We start from the raw sequence: 14,110 nt of genomic DNA, 5'->3' as shown, positions 1-14,110 counted from the left end.
AAAAAAAGAGAGAGAGAGAGAGAAAGAAAGAAAAGAAAAGAAAGAAAGGGAAAAAAAGAAAAAACCATTTGACTTCAGGCCAGGCAAGAAGGGAACAAAATCACCTTCTCACTCCGTGGGATGGCTGCACTGTTATTTCAAGTAAAATGGGACTATATGTCTGAAAAAATACAGATGGTGCGTCAGCTTCATATACTTTCTGAAGGTCATTCTGGACAATGATTCACTGTCCCTTTTCTTGGGGAAAAAAAAAACCCTCCAAACTTTCCAGTCTTGGAAATAACTATATACATGAGTGTGTTTCTATCTCCCTATGTGAGGAAAATGTATAGAAAATCATGATGCACATTTTGCTGAAAACGGTTGTTACCATTTGAAAAGTCAAAGCCTAAAAATCTTAATTTCCTAGGAAAGCCTCAGTCCTATTGTGTAGTTTCTTTGTCCCTATTTCGTTTCATTTTGTTTTATCCCCTGCTCCTGATTTATGGCTCTCTTGGTGTGAAGATAATATAAGGATAATGGCTTCTAAACTGGAACCACCAGAAAGCTGATGAACTAGCCCCCTTCTAACCCTCCTCCATGAATATTTTCTCTTTCTGCTTTTAAAAATTGTCACCAGGACATTTCCCAGTAAGACTATACACTGGACTGATATTGTAGGTAGCTAAATGCAGAGGGTTTTTCTAGACCTTCTGCTTTGAGCATTCGTCATTTCTCTCAGTGCAAAGCCCAAGGCCTCCAACATAGACCTTTCCCCTCGGAGGGTGGGTTGCTTTATTTCTCAAGGACTGCAGACATGATCATTATGGGTAATGACGTAATAACTTGTGGAAGCTCCCAGCACACATAACACTGGCTCCTTGTAAGAATGATTTAATGTTAAGTAACAAACCCCAAGCTAGAGGAAGCTCTTTTCTTATGCATGACACATACAAAGCTGGTTCACATCTAATGCAAATATCATCCAAAAGCTGTTGGCTTGGAATAGGATTTAGGGATAAAAAGATGCCAAAGTCAACTGATGTCAGCCATCTGCAGGTTCAGGTGGGAGGTCAGGATATGCGGTGTTTATAAAATGCCTAGGACAGCCAGGGAAGTTGGGAGGATGTCTTACAGCCTTGGTGGTTTACATATTTCATCGTATTTGATACTCTTCTCTTTCCTATGAAGTAGACACTATAATTATTCCCATTTTATAGATGAGGAAGCTGAGCCTCTGACAGTTTTAGCAACTTTCCCAAGATCACATGAAGCAGGAAGTGGCAGATTTGAACAGAGACCTGCCTGATGCCATGGCCCATGGGCCATCCTCTTTCTTCATTAACTGGTCAGTCCTTGAATCAGTGACTTTTGTTTTCCTCTTGCTCCGTGCTTTCCAGTGTAAACTGGGAGCAGTGCTCGAAGCCCCAGGTATTTCATCTTTTGGCCCTTGGAGAGGCAAGGGGCTGGCCCTCTCAAAGAAGCCTTGTCTTCTCACAAAGCCAGTACTCACATATGCATATGAACACAGAGAGAAGCAGATTGCTAAATATCTTGCTACTAATGAACAGTTTTGCTGTTCATGGCAGGGCTTCTCTTTGTTTGTTTGCATGGTGGAGGAATCCCCGAGGGATCTTGTGAACTGCTTCCTCCTCCGTAGGCCTGGGCTGGGGTCGAGAGTCTGCATTTCTAACCCCGTTCCCAGGTGATGCTGCTGCCACGCCAAGGACCAACCTTTACGCAGCGAGGGTTTACCATCCACTTTCTGTGTCCCGACAGAGCCCTGTGAGGTGGGCAGGCTTGGGACTGTCACCCCTATTCCACTTGATAAGGGATCAAGGTCAAAGAGCTGGTATATAAAAGCACCAGCAGAGCATGCCCGATCTTCACACTCTTTGCCTCCCCTGGCTCCCTGGGTTCAGAGGGTGCAAACGGATGGGTCCCAGACATATTTGGTTTCATCTGCAAGGTTTGGCCAAACAATTTCTGGCAGCCTGAAGACCCTCCATGGCGAGTCCTGCACCCTTTCCCTGTGATGTAAATTTTCCACTGCACAAAGCTCCTCTGCGTCTCTCTATCTAGACGAGTGCCAGCACCACTCACCTTTGCAACTGAGGATTCTTTTTCTTCCATTTGGCCTACTTTGCCCACTTAAGTTACCTGGCCACCTCCAGCGATGCCTGACCTTTCCATGACCTCGTTCTCCCCAACCGCGCGGCGTCTGACTTCTCTGCATAACTCATCCCTCTACTTCTCCTCGGCCTTTGGAGAACGGCCGTGACGGGCATTCCAGTGAAATTTGACGAAATTTCTCGCATGTGGTAGCTGCAGAATAAATATTTCTTGATTAAATGAATAAACAGATGAACCACAAGGGGATGACAGAGTATCCACTTCCCTTGATGTAAACTCGCTTCGTCCTTTTTTTGCTGATGACCAAGATATGGAGGAAGACACAGAGCATGATTAGAAAACAGCTTTATGGTGCAAAGGGCTCTGAAGGGGGCTCAGCAAAGTGCCCACAACAAGAAGACGTTAACTAAATGGACGGTTTTTGCTTCACACAGACCCCACCTGCTAGGCATCTCATTGTGCGAGGAAAATGTTCCCATTAACAGAATGGTCTACAGGAAATAATAAAAGAGATGTGTTGTTCTTGATGACCTTCAGAAAGCTCTCGGTCCATCTCTAGAGAGCACTTACAGGCTGGGAAGAAGCCCACGCCCCTACCCCCCACCGCTGCACCCAGCCCCTCTCCAACATTCTTTAAATAGGGATTTCTCTTTGTTCGGTTCCGACCTTCGGATAGAGGGAACAAGCCCTTCTCTCTGGACCCATGTGTACAAGTTGCCTCTAGGTGAATGAGTTGTGTGTAGTGCGACAGGGATAAAAATCCATATGCCGTGAATTTTACTTTTCCTGTTGAAAATTGTCCCGTTTAGAAAGGTGCGTGAGCTTCGACGATTTCCCCAGTCTGAAGGCAGATGGAGCCTGGGTTCAGGGGTACCCAGATTCTCAGGAAGTGAAGCCTATGCTCCTGAGTGGTGTCCGGGCCCCCACGGCCCTCTAGCCCACCACCTGCTGAAGCACAGAGCTGCAGATCCCCCCAGCACGGCACTGCACAGGGCCCTCACTCCGGGCCTGGCCACCATGGGAAGTGGCTCAGTCTCCTTGAACTAAATCCTCTTATCTCCTTACTCAGCCTGCCAACAAGAGTGCCAATTAGTGCCAATAATAATATACATATTCACGGATTTCGAGACCACAGTCACCAAAACGCTAGAAACTCGTGACAGGGAGGCCTTCCTCTGTGTCATCATGTAGCATACCTACTGGGTACACGGCGAGAAATTCTCGCAGTCCCTTCATTGACGTCTGCCCTGCGCACTGTGGAATCTTCGTGTGATTTTAAACCGTCATTTAGTGGGGTAGATTGGTGAAAATGATCCTGTAACCACTGGATATGTTTTTAAATGAGGTCTTGGTTGAGTTCTGGTTTAGTTTTTGAAAATCAGCCTTCTTGAATTTTATATTCTTCTAGGGTAATAGCTGTCCCCACCTCTACTGCCACTTTAAAAACTGTCAGTGTTTTTACAGTAAACACTCTATGGTGGATTTTTAAGGCAACGGCAAAAATGTACGCCTAGCAAAAAATCTGTTATCTAACATCATGCAACCCATGAGTTATTTTGCACAATTTCATTTAAGTCATTCTGAAGAGAAATTCTTGGAACAATTGAGGTGGTAATTTAAAAAAAAAAAAAATGTTTCTCTTTCGTTTTTTTTAACCTTTGATAAAAGAGGAAATTTCTAAAATTTAAGGGTTTATTTCTGAATTTTAGCCATACACTAATAGGGTAAAAAGCTCACAGCATGTAAAATATATTCCTCCAGTGACATTTGTTTGTAAAATCAAGAATTCAGGAGAAGACCACCCTAATATTTGTGCGGTCTATATAGTGGAACAGCTAATGTACTATATTCATGACAAAATTAGTCCATACTTTCAAAGTTCCCACGTGTGAGTCTTTTTTGAATCAAAGTCTGCTCACATTAAGAGTGCATTTTCTAATGCTTTGCAGTCTTGATGCTTATTTTCAGTCTTCCTACTTAAAAGTTTAAATTCACAGCTCAGGGATTTCTGGCAACAAGAACATTGGTGGCTGTGTTGGTCTGAAAAGATGATTTATGGGGATGTTCTGGTTTTATCATTGAGAGGAGCCGGTTAGGATGGTTGTAATTCACACCTGATCTATATCGAAGGGGAGGGGAGGGAGCGTTGCCCATCACAGGTGCCACTTGCACCATCCGGGGACGTGGGGGCAGGGTTTGCAACTGGAATAATCCCTTTGCATTGTATGATCTATTCATTCATCCGTTCAGATAATTTGTGGGCACCATTCTGTGCCAGGGTGCAGTCTGAGCGCTGGGAGAAGCAAGGTCTCCATCTTCATGGGGGCCAAACATTTCATCTTTGCATTTACTGGGAGGAGACAATCAATCGATGGGAAAACAAGATGATTTCAGAGTAGGGTAGGTGCTACAGGGATCTCAATAAGTAGGTGAGACTGGTCAAGGGATCATTTCCCTTGCACCCCATGGCCAGAAGGGGAGACTGGTCGGGACAGGCTTCTCCAAAAGGGGCCCTGTAAGCATAGACCTGAAGAATGAAAAGGAATCACCATGTGAAGGTCCAAAGGAAGAACTTTCCGAGCAGAGAGGTCTGCAGCTGCAAAGAACCACATCAGGGAAGGGATTGGCAGGTTCAGGAAGGAGCGAGTAGGCTGTCATGCCTCAGGCATGGAGAGCAGGGTGAGGGTATGGGGTAATCGAGCAGGGAGGTAGAGGCCCAGTCCTGCAAGCTCTATAGACCATGCTAAGGGTTTGGATTTCATTTTTAGTGCAGCACAAAGACACTGTAGGAGTTAAAACAGAACAATGTTACCACCCAATACCTTAATCTTTTTGAGAATAATTCTTTTGAGAAAGAATATTCTCACCGTTCTCTGAAAAACAGCTGGAGGAAATAGAAGCAGGAAGCCCACTTCCTCACCCTAGTGAACAATAATGGCGGCACAGTCAGCGCGGTGGCCATGGGGTGCAAGGGAAATGATCCCTTGAGTCAATCACGTAGACAGAGCACTGAGAGGGTGTGCTTAGGAATTAGCTGTCCTGGGGATGCGCAAGCTTCGTGTGACCAGAATCCGGCAGCGGCAAGGGACGAGATTAGAAATTTAGCTTGGAAAGGGAGATGCTTGCCGCCGTGGAGTTTGATCTTGAACCTGAGATCCACAAGGAGGTTCCCCAGAGAATAGTTCTTTTTATTGTGCCTTGGCATAATTGTGATCATTTTCTTTTGTTAAATAAGTATTCATAAGAATAAACTTGCCACTCATCCACTTTACCAAGATTTACACTTGATGCAATCTTATTAAACAAATCATCGATAGAGAGAGAGAGACAGATACTCATTACGCAACCAGATCACCCATATTCTGGCTGTTTTTCCTCTGGCGTCAGCTGCCGGTGGCAAACAAAATCACTTAAGTCAAGTGAACGGTTTTAAATGTATAATATTAAAATGTGTTTTAAGGGGCGCCTGGGTGGCTCAGTCGTTAAGCGTCTGCCTTCAGCTCAGGTCATGATCCCGGGGTCCTGGGATCGAGCCCCACATCGGGCTCCCTGCTCCTCGGGAAGCCTGCTTCTCCCTCTCCCACTCCCCCTGCTTGTGTTCCTGCTCTCGCTATCTCTCTCTCTGTCAAATAAATAAATAAAATCTTAAAAAAAAAATAAATTAAATTAAATAAAAAAAAATAAAATGTGTTTTAAAAAACTCCTTGGAACCCTCAGCCATCGTTAAAATACACTCACTTTGACGGATGCTTTGGCACTTTTTTTATGAAGCTTTTCAATGCATTACCTTATCGGGTGCATGAGATTTAGTCTGTTCTGCAGAAGAAAACAGACAAAAAGGGTCTCTCAGCACGAGTTACTCTTCTGTAAAGGTTATAGTAAACATGTCAATGCCTAATTAAGCAGAAAATTTTATCTGTATTGTGGGGGAGGCGTTTGCTGTCTCTGACTTTTCTTCTGGGGAATCCATTTAGAAGGACAAAGTAGATTGTGAAGCTGAGCTGGTCCGGAAAGCTCAGCTTACAAATGTCAGCAGGGAAAAAAAACAAAAAACAAAAACACTTCCTTTCTCCTTGTTTGAAAATGACTCTATTGGCTGGGCAGATTATGGGGGGAGGGTGCGCATGCATGCATACACCCATGTACGTACATACACACAGGCATACATATTTTACACACACACACACATACAAACACACACCCAATAACGTGAATTGCTTCCGACCAAATGTCAGGCCCTGTGCTAGGCACCACAAAAACTGAGATGCGTAAAACCTGACCACACTCTTAGCCCACTGTGGTGATGGAAAGACCTCTTTTTCCCTGCTAGATTTTTTTCACTGGCTCTGCGTGCGTTGCTATGATGCTGGGATCATATTGCTCATGGATGTGGTAACTGTATGTCTCGGTTGGCCTGGAACAGCCTTGGCTAATGAGTGTTGTCCCAGTTTTTGAGCAATAAAGCCCTTTGAATTCTCAAAAGTGACCCTGTTTGATTGATAAAATTTGCTTGACTCTTTGGAGTATTTTGCTTGGCTCTGTAACAACTCATTTATTAATTTTATAACAGGCTTTCTCCTTGAGCTTAATGATATGACTAACATACCAAATACTAATTTGCAAACATACAAATTAGTCCTGGAAAAAGCAAATGCAATGAGGATGAGGGGGGTGGTCTAATTTAGTCATCCAGTTATTTTAAACAGGTTTTTCTTGCAAGAAGTGACCACTGATTAATGGTTGTTCAACTAGATTGAGTAGCTTTTGTTTCTTCAAATCAATTTATGGAACTGGAGACCAGCAACACCAGTTTAATGAAAAAATCCACTTGTCAGCTTGCTAGGAAAGCAAAAACACACCACCAGTAACAATACAGTAATGAGCACAACCACCAAGCTAGTGGCTAAACTATTTTTACATTTTGTCTTGTTTTATGGTATCATGACTTTAAAAAAAAAAAAAAATTATTTATTTGAGAGAGAGAGAGCATGTGCACAGGGGGGAGGGGCAGAGGGAGAAGGAGAAAGAGAACCTCAGGCAGACTCCCCACTGAGCACAGAGCCTGACTCAGGGCTCGATCTCACCACCCTGAGATCATGACCTGAGCCGAAATCAAGAGTCAGATGCTTAACCAGCTGAGCCCCCCAGGCACCCCATATCATGCCTTTGAAATCATGGGCTCTTGTCTCCAGCATTCCCATAATTCTCCCCTCCAAAGTGATTATCTATTTAGTGATATTTCAATGAACCTTTGACTTTTGGGTCACCCTGAAGTTTTCTTACTGGTGAGGCTGGTCGTAGAAGGTGGAGTGGGGTGGTGAGGACCACGGATTCTCCCGTCAAACAGACCGGAGACATGTCATGATTCCGGGACACCAGCTCTGTGGCCTTGGGCAAATTGCTTAACCTTAGAGCCGCAGTTTTGTCATAGTTCCTCCTTCATGCAGATAATCAAACAAAATGAAAGAAGGCATTTGTGGTGGTCAACAGAGCTCCTAGGAGGTAGTAACTGCTCAATGACTATTTATTGAGCCTTTGGAGTTCCTGCCTGGAGCTGCCTTATTCCCAACAAAACCCCCTTCTCTTCTAACTCCCACTGCCTGCCTCCCAGGACAGACCTCCATGCCTGATCTCTCTTTTCCAAGCTTTCTCGCTGGTGAATGGAAATACAGCCCCACCCTAGGGATTCTCCCAAGGGCCCACCTGTGCTAAGAGGGGAGAGAGAGGCTCACAAGCAAAAAGACATTGCACTGAGATCATGCAAGCCTTGCAAATCTAAGACTGAATCTCCCTTGCTTTGGTACTTCTTTAGTTATATTTTATCCACGTGGCTCTGAAAAGGCCAGGTGAAGGAAATGAACACATGGGCATAAATAGTCACTTTCCCCATCTCTGTTGATGGATATTTGCCCATTAATTCCCTATGCACCCGCTCTCTCATGCCTTCATTTTCCCTATGCAATTACTGGTCCTAAATCCTCTCAGAGAAGGGAAGGCATGCATCCCCAATAGCATTTTGCATCTACAAATCAAACGTATAATTGGCATCTCATGACGGGTACCCACAAATCACAAAGCATTTGAAATTACAGGCAAGATCGAGAGGGCATTTGCAGCCTTGTCTGAAAAGGTCTTCATAAACCTGTTTGAGAATAATAGGATATTCCCCAAATCTCCCATTCCGACACCATTTGCTATTATTTTAAAATCATTATGTTTGCCGAACTTACATAATTTTTCAGCTATCAATGGAAGATTTTATTCGATACTCCATAATCTCTCTTCCTGCTGTGCAACTCTCTACAAATAAAAATGTTATAACAAAAAGACTCTGGCTACCAAAAATATAATGGCCGTGCATCTAAATTATCTGTGAGCACTCAAAAATGGTTTTGTAAGATAATCGTATGCCAGTATATCCCAGAGTCTTGGGAAACCTTACCACAGAGATGCCAAGTGTCAAGTCTAGTTTTCTTATGAGCCAACGTCCTTCTCTGGAGAGATGTGTCTTTGTAGGAGTTGAATTGCCATCTAGCTTTCTTGAAAGTCCTACCTATGAATTTAGCGACTGTCCCACCGTCGGAGCATTGGAGTGATACTCCTTAAACGTGAAAATTATTAACTTGGGATCCTAGGCATTTATAAAGATTTGTGACTCCTGTCAATTTAAAAAAAAAGGGGGGGGGGCATGAGACAGCACAAAAGACATCATTTGGCTTTTTCCTGTGTCCATTGCTTGCAGTTCATGAAAGTGTAGATTCAGTTGCTATTTCACTCCATATCGGAAGCCCTTAGTCTAAGTGGGGAACTTGGGACGGCAGATGTCACCTGTCATCTTATTTCGTCTCTTCTTCTTCCCTCGCAGGCTACGCCCAGGAGGAACAGCTGAAGGAACAGGAGGATATAAAAGAAGAAGAGGAGGAAGAGGAGGACAGTGGTTCGGTAGCTCAGCTTCAGGGCAGCAATGACCCAGGGACAGACGAGGAGCTAGAAACGGGCCCAGAGCAGAAGGGCTGCTTCAGCTACCAGAACTCTCCCGGAAGCCACTTGTCCAATCAGGACGCGGAGAACGAGTCTCTGCTGAGCGATGCCAGTGACCAGGTGTCAGACGCCAAGAGCGTCTGCGGTCGGGATGCCCCGGACCAGAAAGCCAACGTGCACCCCAAGCTGCCCAGCGAAAGCCACAACTGCATGGATAAAATGACCGCCGTCTACGCCAACATCCTGTCGGATTCCTACTGGTCGGGCCTGGGCCTCGGCTTCAAGCTGTCCAGCAGCGAGCGGCGGAACTGTGACACCCGCAATGGCAGCAGCAAGACTGATTTCGACTGGCACCAAGACGCGCTGTCCAAAAGCCTCCAGCAGAACTTGCCTTCCCGATCCGTGGGGAAGCCCAGCCTGTTCAGCTCGGTGCAGCTCTATCGGCAGAGCACCAAGATGTGCGGCACCGTGTTCACCGGGGCCAGCAGGTTCCGCTGCCGACAGTGCAGCGCCGCCTACGACACCCTGGTCGAGCTGACCGTGCACATGAACGAAACGGGCCACTACCAAGATGACAACCGCAAGAAGGACAAGCTGCGCCCCGCCAGCTACTCGAAGCCCCGGAAGAGGGCTTTCCAGGACATGGACAAGGAGGACGCTCAGAAGGTTCTCAAGTGCATGTTCTGTGGCGACTCCTTCGACTCCCTCCAAGATCTGAGCGTCCACATGATAAAAACAAAACATTACCAAAAAGTGCCTTTGAAGGAGCCAGTCCCAACCATTTCCTCGAAAATGGTCACTCCGGCCAAGAAACGCGTCTTCGACGTCAACCGACCGTGCTCCCCCGATTCGACCACGGGCTCGTTGGCAGATCCATTCTCTTCCCAGAAGCCCGCCGGCCTGCCACTATCGTCCAACAACCGGTACGGCTACCAGAACGGCGCCAGCTACACCTGGCAGTTCGAGGCCTGCAAGTCCCAGATCCTCAAGTGCATGGAGTGCGGGAGCTCACACGACACCCTGCAGCAGCTCACCACCCACATGATGGTCACGGGCCACTTCCTCAAGGTCACCAGCTCGGCCTCCAAGAAGGGGAAGCAGCTGGTGCTGGACCCACTGGCGGTGGAGAAGATGCAGTCGCTGTCGGACGCCCCGAGCAGTGACTCGCTGGCTCCCAAGCCGTCTGGGAACTTGGCTTCTGACGGCGCGGCCTCTACCACTGAGCTGAAGAAAGAGGGCAAGAAGGAAAAACCAGAGGAGAGCAACAAGGATGAGAAAGTCATGAAGCGGGAGGAGTACGAGGACCCTCTGCAAAAGCCTTTAGACCCCACCATAAAATACCAGTATCTAAGGGAGGAGGATTTGGAGGACGGCTCCAAGGGCGGAGGGGACATTTTGAAGTCATTGGAAAATACCGTCACCACAGCCATCAACAAGGCCCAGAACGGGGCTCCCAGCTGGAGCGCGTACCCCAGCATCCACGCAGCCTACCAGCTGTCGGAGGGCACCAAGCCTGCTTTGCCCATGGGATCCCAAGTCCTGCAGATTCGACCTAACCTCACCAACAAGCTGAGGCCAATTGCACCCAAGTGGAAAGTGATGCCGCTGGTCTCGGTGCCCGCCAACCTGGCCCCATACACCCAAGTGAAGAAGGAGCCCGACGACAAAGAGGAAGCCGCCAAGGAGTGCGGGAAAGAAAGCCCCCGGGAGGAGGCATCGCCTTTCAGCCACAGTGAGGGGGACGCTTTCTCCAAAAGCGAAACCCCTTCCGAATCCCAGAAGGCCGAGTCTTGCCTCCTGAAGGAGGAGGCCAGGCTGGCGGAGGAGGGCGGCGAGCCCGAGAAACGCGCGCCCCTGGAGCCCGCGCCCTCCCTCAGCAACGGGTGCACCCTCCCCACGCGGGCGCCGGCCCTGCCGTGCATCAACCCGCTCAGCGCCCTGCAGTCCGTCCTCAACAATCACCTGGGCAAGGCCACGGAACCCCTGCGCTCCCCTTCCTGCTCCAGCCCGAGCTCAAGCACAATTTCGAGGTTCCACAAGTCCAATCTCAGCGTCATGGACAAGCCGGGCTTGAGTCCCGCCCCCACGCGGCCGGCCCCCGTGTCCAGGCGCTACCTGTTCGAGAGCAACGATCAGCCCATCGACCTGACCAAGTCCAAGAGCAAGAAAGCTGAGTCCTCGCAAGCACAGTCCTGCACGTCCCTGCCTCAGAAGCACGCTCTGTCTGACATTGCCGACATGGTCAAAGTCCTCCCCAAAGCCACCACCCCGAAGCCCGCCGTTTCCTCACGGGGCCCCCCCATGAAGCTGGAAATGGACGTCAGGCGCTTCGAGGATGTCTCCAGCGAGGTCTCAACTTTGCATAAAAGGAAAGGTAGGCAGTCCAACTGGAACCCTCAGCACCTCCTGATCTTGCAGGCGCAGTTCGCCTCGAGCCTCTTCCAGACGTCCGAGGGCAAGTACCTGCTGTCCGACCTGGGCCCTCAAGAGCGAATGCAGATCTCCAAGTTCACGGGGCTCTCCATGACCACCATCAGCCACTGGCTGGCAAACGTCAAGTACCAACTTAGGAAGACGGGCGGGACAAAGTTTCTGAAAAACATGGACAAAGGACACCCTATCTTTTATTGCAGTGACTGTGCCTCCCAGTTTAGAACCCCTTCTACTTACATCAGTCACTTAGAGTCACACCTAGGTTTCCAAATGAAGGACATGACCCGCATGGCCGTGGAACAGCAAAGCAAGGCGGAACAAGAGATCTCCCGGATGTCGTCGGCTCAGAGGTCTCCGGAAACAATAGCTGGTGAAGAGGACACAGACTCTAAATTCAAGTGTAAGTTGTGCTGTCGGACATTTGTGAGCAAACATGCAGTAAAACTCCACCTAAGCAAAACGCACAGCAAGTCACCCGAACACCATTCACAGTTTGTAACAGACGTGGATGAAGAATAGCTCTGCAGGTATGGGTTTGCTCCCAGGTGATGGGACAGTAGCCTTGTGAGGAGCTTCTTGATGGGAGATGGGTCCATTTAGAGGCAGCTCATGTCTCTCAGTACCAAGAGGACAGTAGCCTGCTGGAATAGGACTTATTTGTATGAGAGACTAGAACATGATAAGTCCTAAGCGTCTCAATGTCTCCCGGTTAGAGTTGGTGGATAGAATGAAATGGGTTCAGAGAGATGGAGTTCACAGATTACCACTTCGTGATATGTGACCCCCTTACTGACCCAGGGCCCAACTCTGAAGGTCCAGCCAAGGCTACGCCTCGTTTTAATTAATATGTACGGACTTCCGTCACTGCCCCGGTTCACCCCTCACCTTCCCATAGCGATGCTAATGACTTAGAAAGTGAGTGAAGGGTGAGCAGCAGAACGAACAGTGTAGAGTTCCTGGGGGCAGCCGCTATGCAGAGATTTCTTAATCAGCTCATGAACTTTATTGTTATTACTTGTAATTAATGCTTTTTGCAGCTTCCTTTCAGGGCAATTGCTACCTTCCCCTTCCGTTCCTCTCTTTCTTGCCTCCAGTAGGTTTGCTAGGAGAGAGCATCTGCCCTGTAGTCAGATGGCAGGAAAATATTCTCTGCGGAACATTGAGGTGAAAAGAGAGGAAGCTTATTTTCTTCTCTCGTCCTCTGGTTTGCTTTAGGATAGGCTAATATCAGCGTCCACCTTTAACCAAGATAGATGCGCTGCATGCCCTTGAGAGTTTACTTTACCTAAAGAAACAGATGACTTTCTGAACACCCATCGCCGATGGGCATGGGGTCGGTCCCACAGCTTCAAGATCATTTGCATCATGTATCAGAGAAGTTCTGTGCCTTGTGTAGTCACCGGTGCCCAGACTCTCTATGTCACCTCCAGGAAAGAGGACAGAGACCAGGGTCAAATACCTTGGCAGGCTTTCCACACCCACCGCTTTCAAATGTTTCCCAGGCTGGGTCTTCACACAATCCTTTCATCTCCTTTTTTTTTTTTTTTTTTTGTATTTTGTCTGCTTCCTTCTCTCTCCTCGTCAGCATGATACCCCCTACATGCTAGGGACCCCTACACATACTCAAGTTGTCCTCCACCTCGGGCCCCACGCTCAATGGGGACCTGACCTGACTTAAAGCTTCAGCATGGGCAAGTCCAGTTAATGCCATGCTAGGTGACCAATTCGGTCTTTTGGTTACTTCACAATAAGAGTTATCAACAGTCAGTAATAACATATAAGCCCTCACCACCCCGTACTGTTAGAGCATTTGTTCCTAAATAGGAGACTTTTAGATCAAGGTCTGAGCAATAGCTGAGCTCCAGGCGGAGGAAGGGTACTTATGTGGTGTGGCTTTGGGCTCGCCTCGCGGTCAGGTGGGGAGATTTGCCAAATGTGAGGATGGTCAAGATGAAATAAAGGGTGAAAATCTGGGACTGTCCCCTTACTGAGAAGATCTAAGAGCTTCCAATGAAGGGGGAATCCCATCCTATAACTCTAATGGTTCCGTGGGCCCAAATGAAGACTGTTGTTTTGTTTGCATGTTTTTATCATGATAATTAAAATGTGTTACTAGCAGATTCATCTCTTGCTTTCCAAGCATGATTTGTTCAGCTCACACCATTGAAAGAAAAGCCAAAACTCATCTCTTGAATCTATAAATGAGCTTGGGGCTTGGCAACATTCTATTTATTTGCTATATAACATTTTATATCTTATGTAACTTGCTATTATACTTTTCTGGTCCTTGAAAAAAAAAAAAAAAGGTGGATATATACAGAATACCCAGAGAGAAGAGAGATGTTTCCAATCCCATAGTGGTAGGTCCAAACCATGGTGAAGAGGACAAATAGGTAATGTTTATTTGTGCTACAATAAAGACCAATTTTCCACCTGTTAGGTTTGTAATCATTCTTTGAAAAAAAATTAATATCACTGCCAAAACATTGCGATACATAAATAGAAAGATGGGAGAAAAAGAAAGCCTTAGTCAAAAGTCTGAAACGTACATGTCTGTTCTAAGGAAGTAAAAGTAAACTGATCA

General features: G+C 47.1%; 1 protein-coding gene across 3 annotated transcripts in view; it reads left to right on the top strand.

The window, feature by feature from the left end:
* The window catches only part of TSHZ2 (teashirt zinc finger homeobox 2), a 433,321-nt gene that overhangs the window by 245,435 nt on the left and 173,776 nt on the right, over positions 1 to 14,110 (top strand). The window contains exon 2 of one of the 3 annotated variants that reach the window (XM_032387606.1): positions 8,978 to 11,926. In XM_032387606.1, the coding sequence (XP_032243497.1) occupies positions 8,978 to 11,926 (2,949 nt within the window). Of the gene's footprint in view, positions 1 to 8,977; positions 13,838 to 14,110 lie in introns of those variants that run through there. The other 2 variants (XM_032387605.1, XM_032387604.1) reach the window with 2 other exon arrangements.

The sequence above is a fragment of the Phoca vitulina genome, unplaced genomic scaffold, assembly GCF_004348235.1.
Source record: "Phoca vitulina isolate PV1807 unplaced genomic scaffold, GSC_HSeal_1.0 scaffold50, whole genome shotgun sequence".
Classification (NCBI taxonomy): domain Eukaryota; kingdom Metazoa; phylum Chordata; class Mammalia; order Carnivora; family Phocidae; genus Phoca; species Phoca vitulina.
Note: the sequence above shows the minus strand (reverse complement) of the source record. Positions and strands in the feature narration are given on the sequence as shown.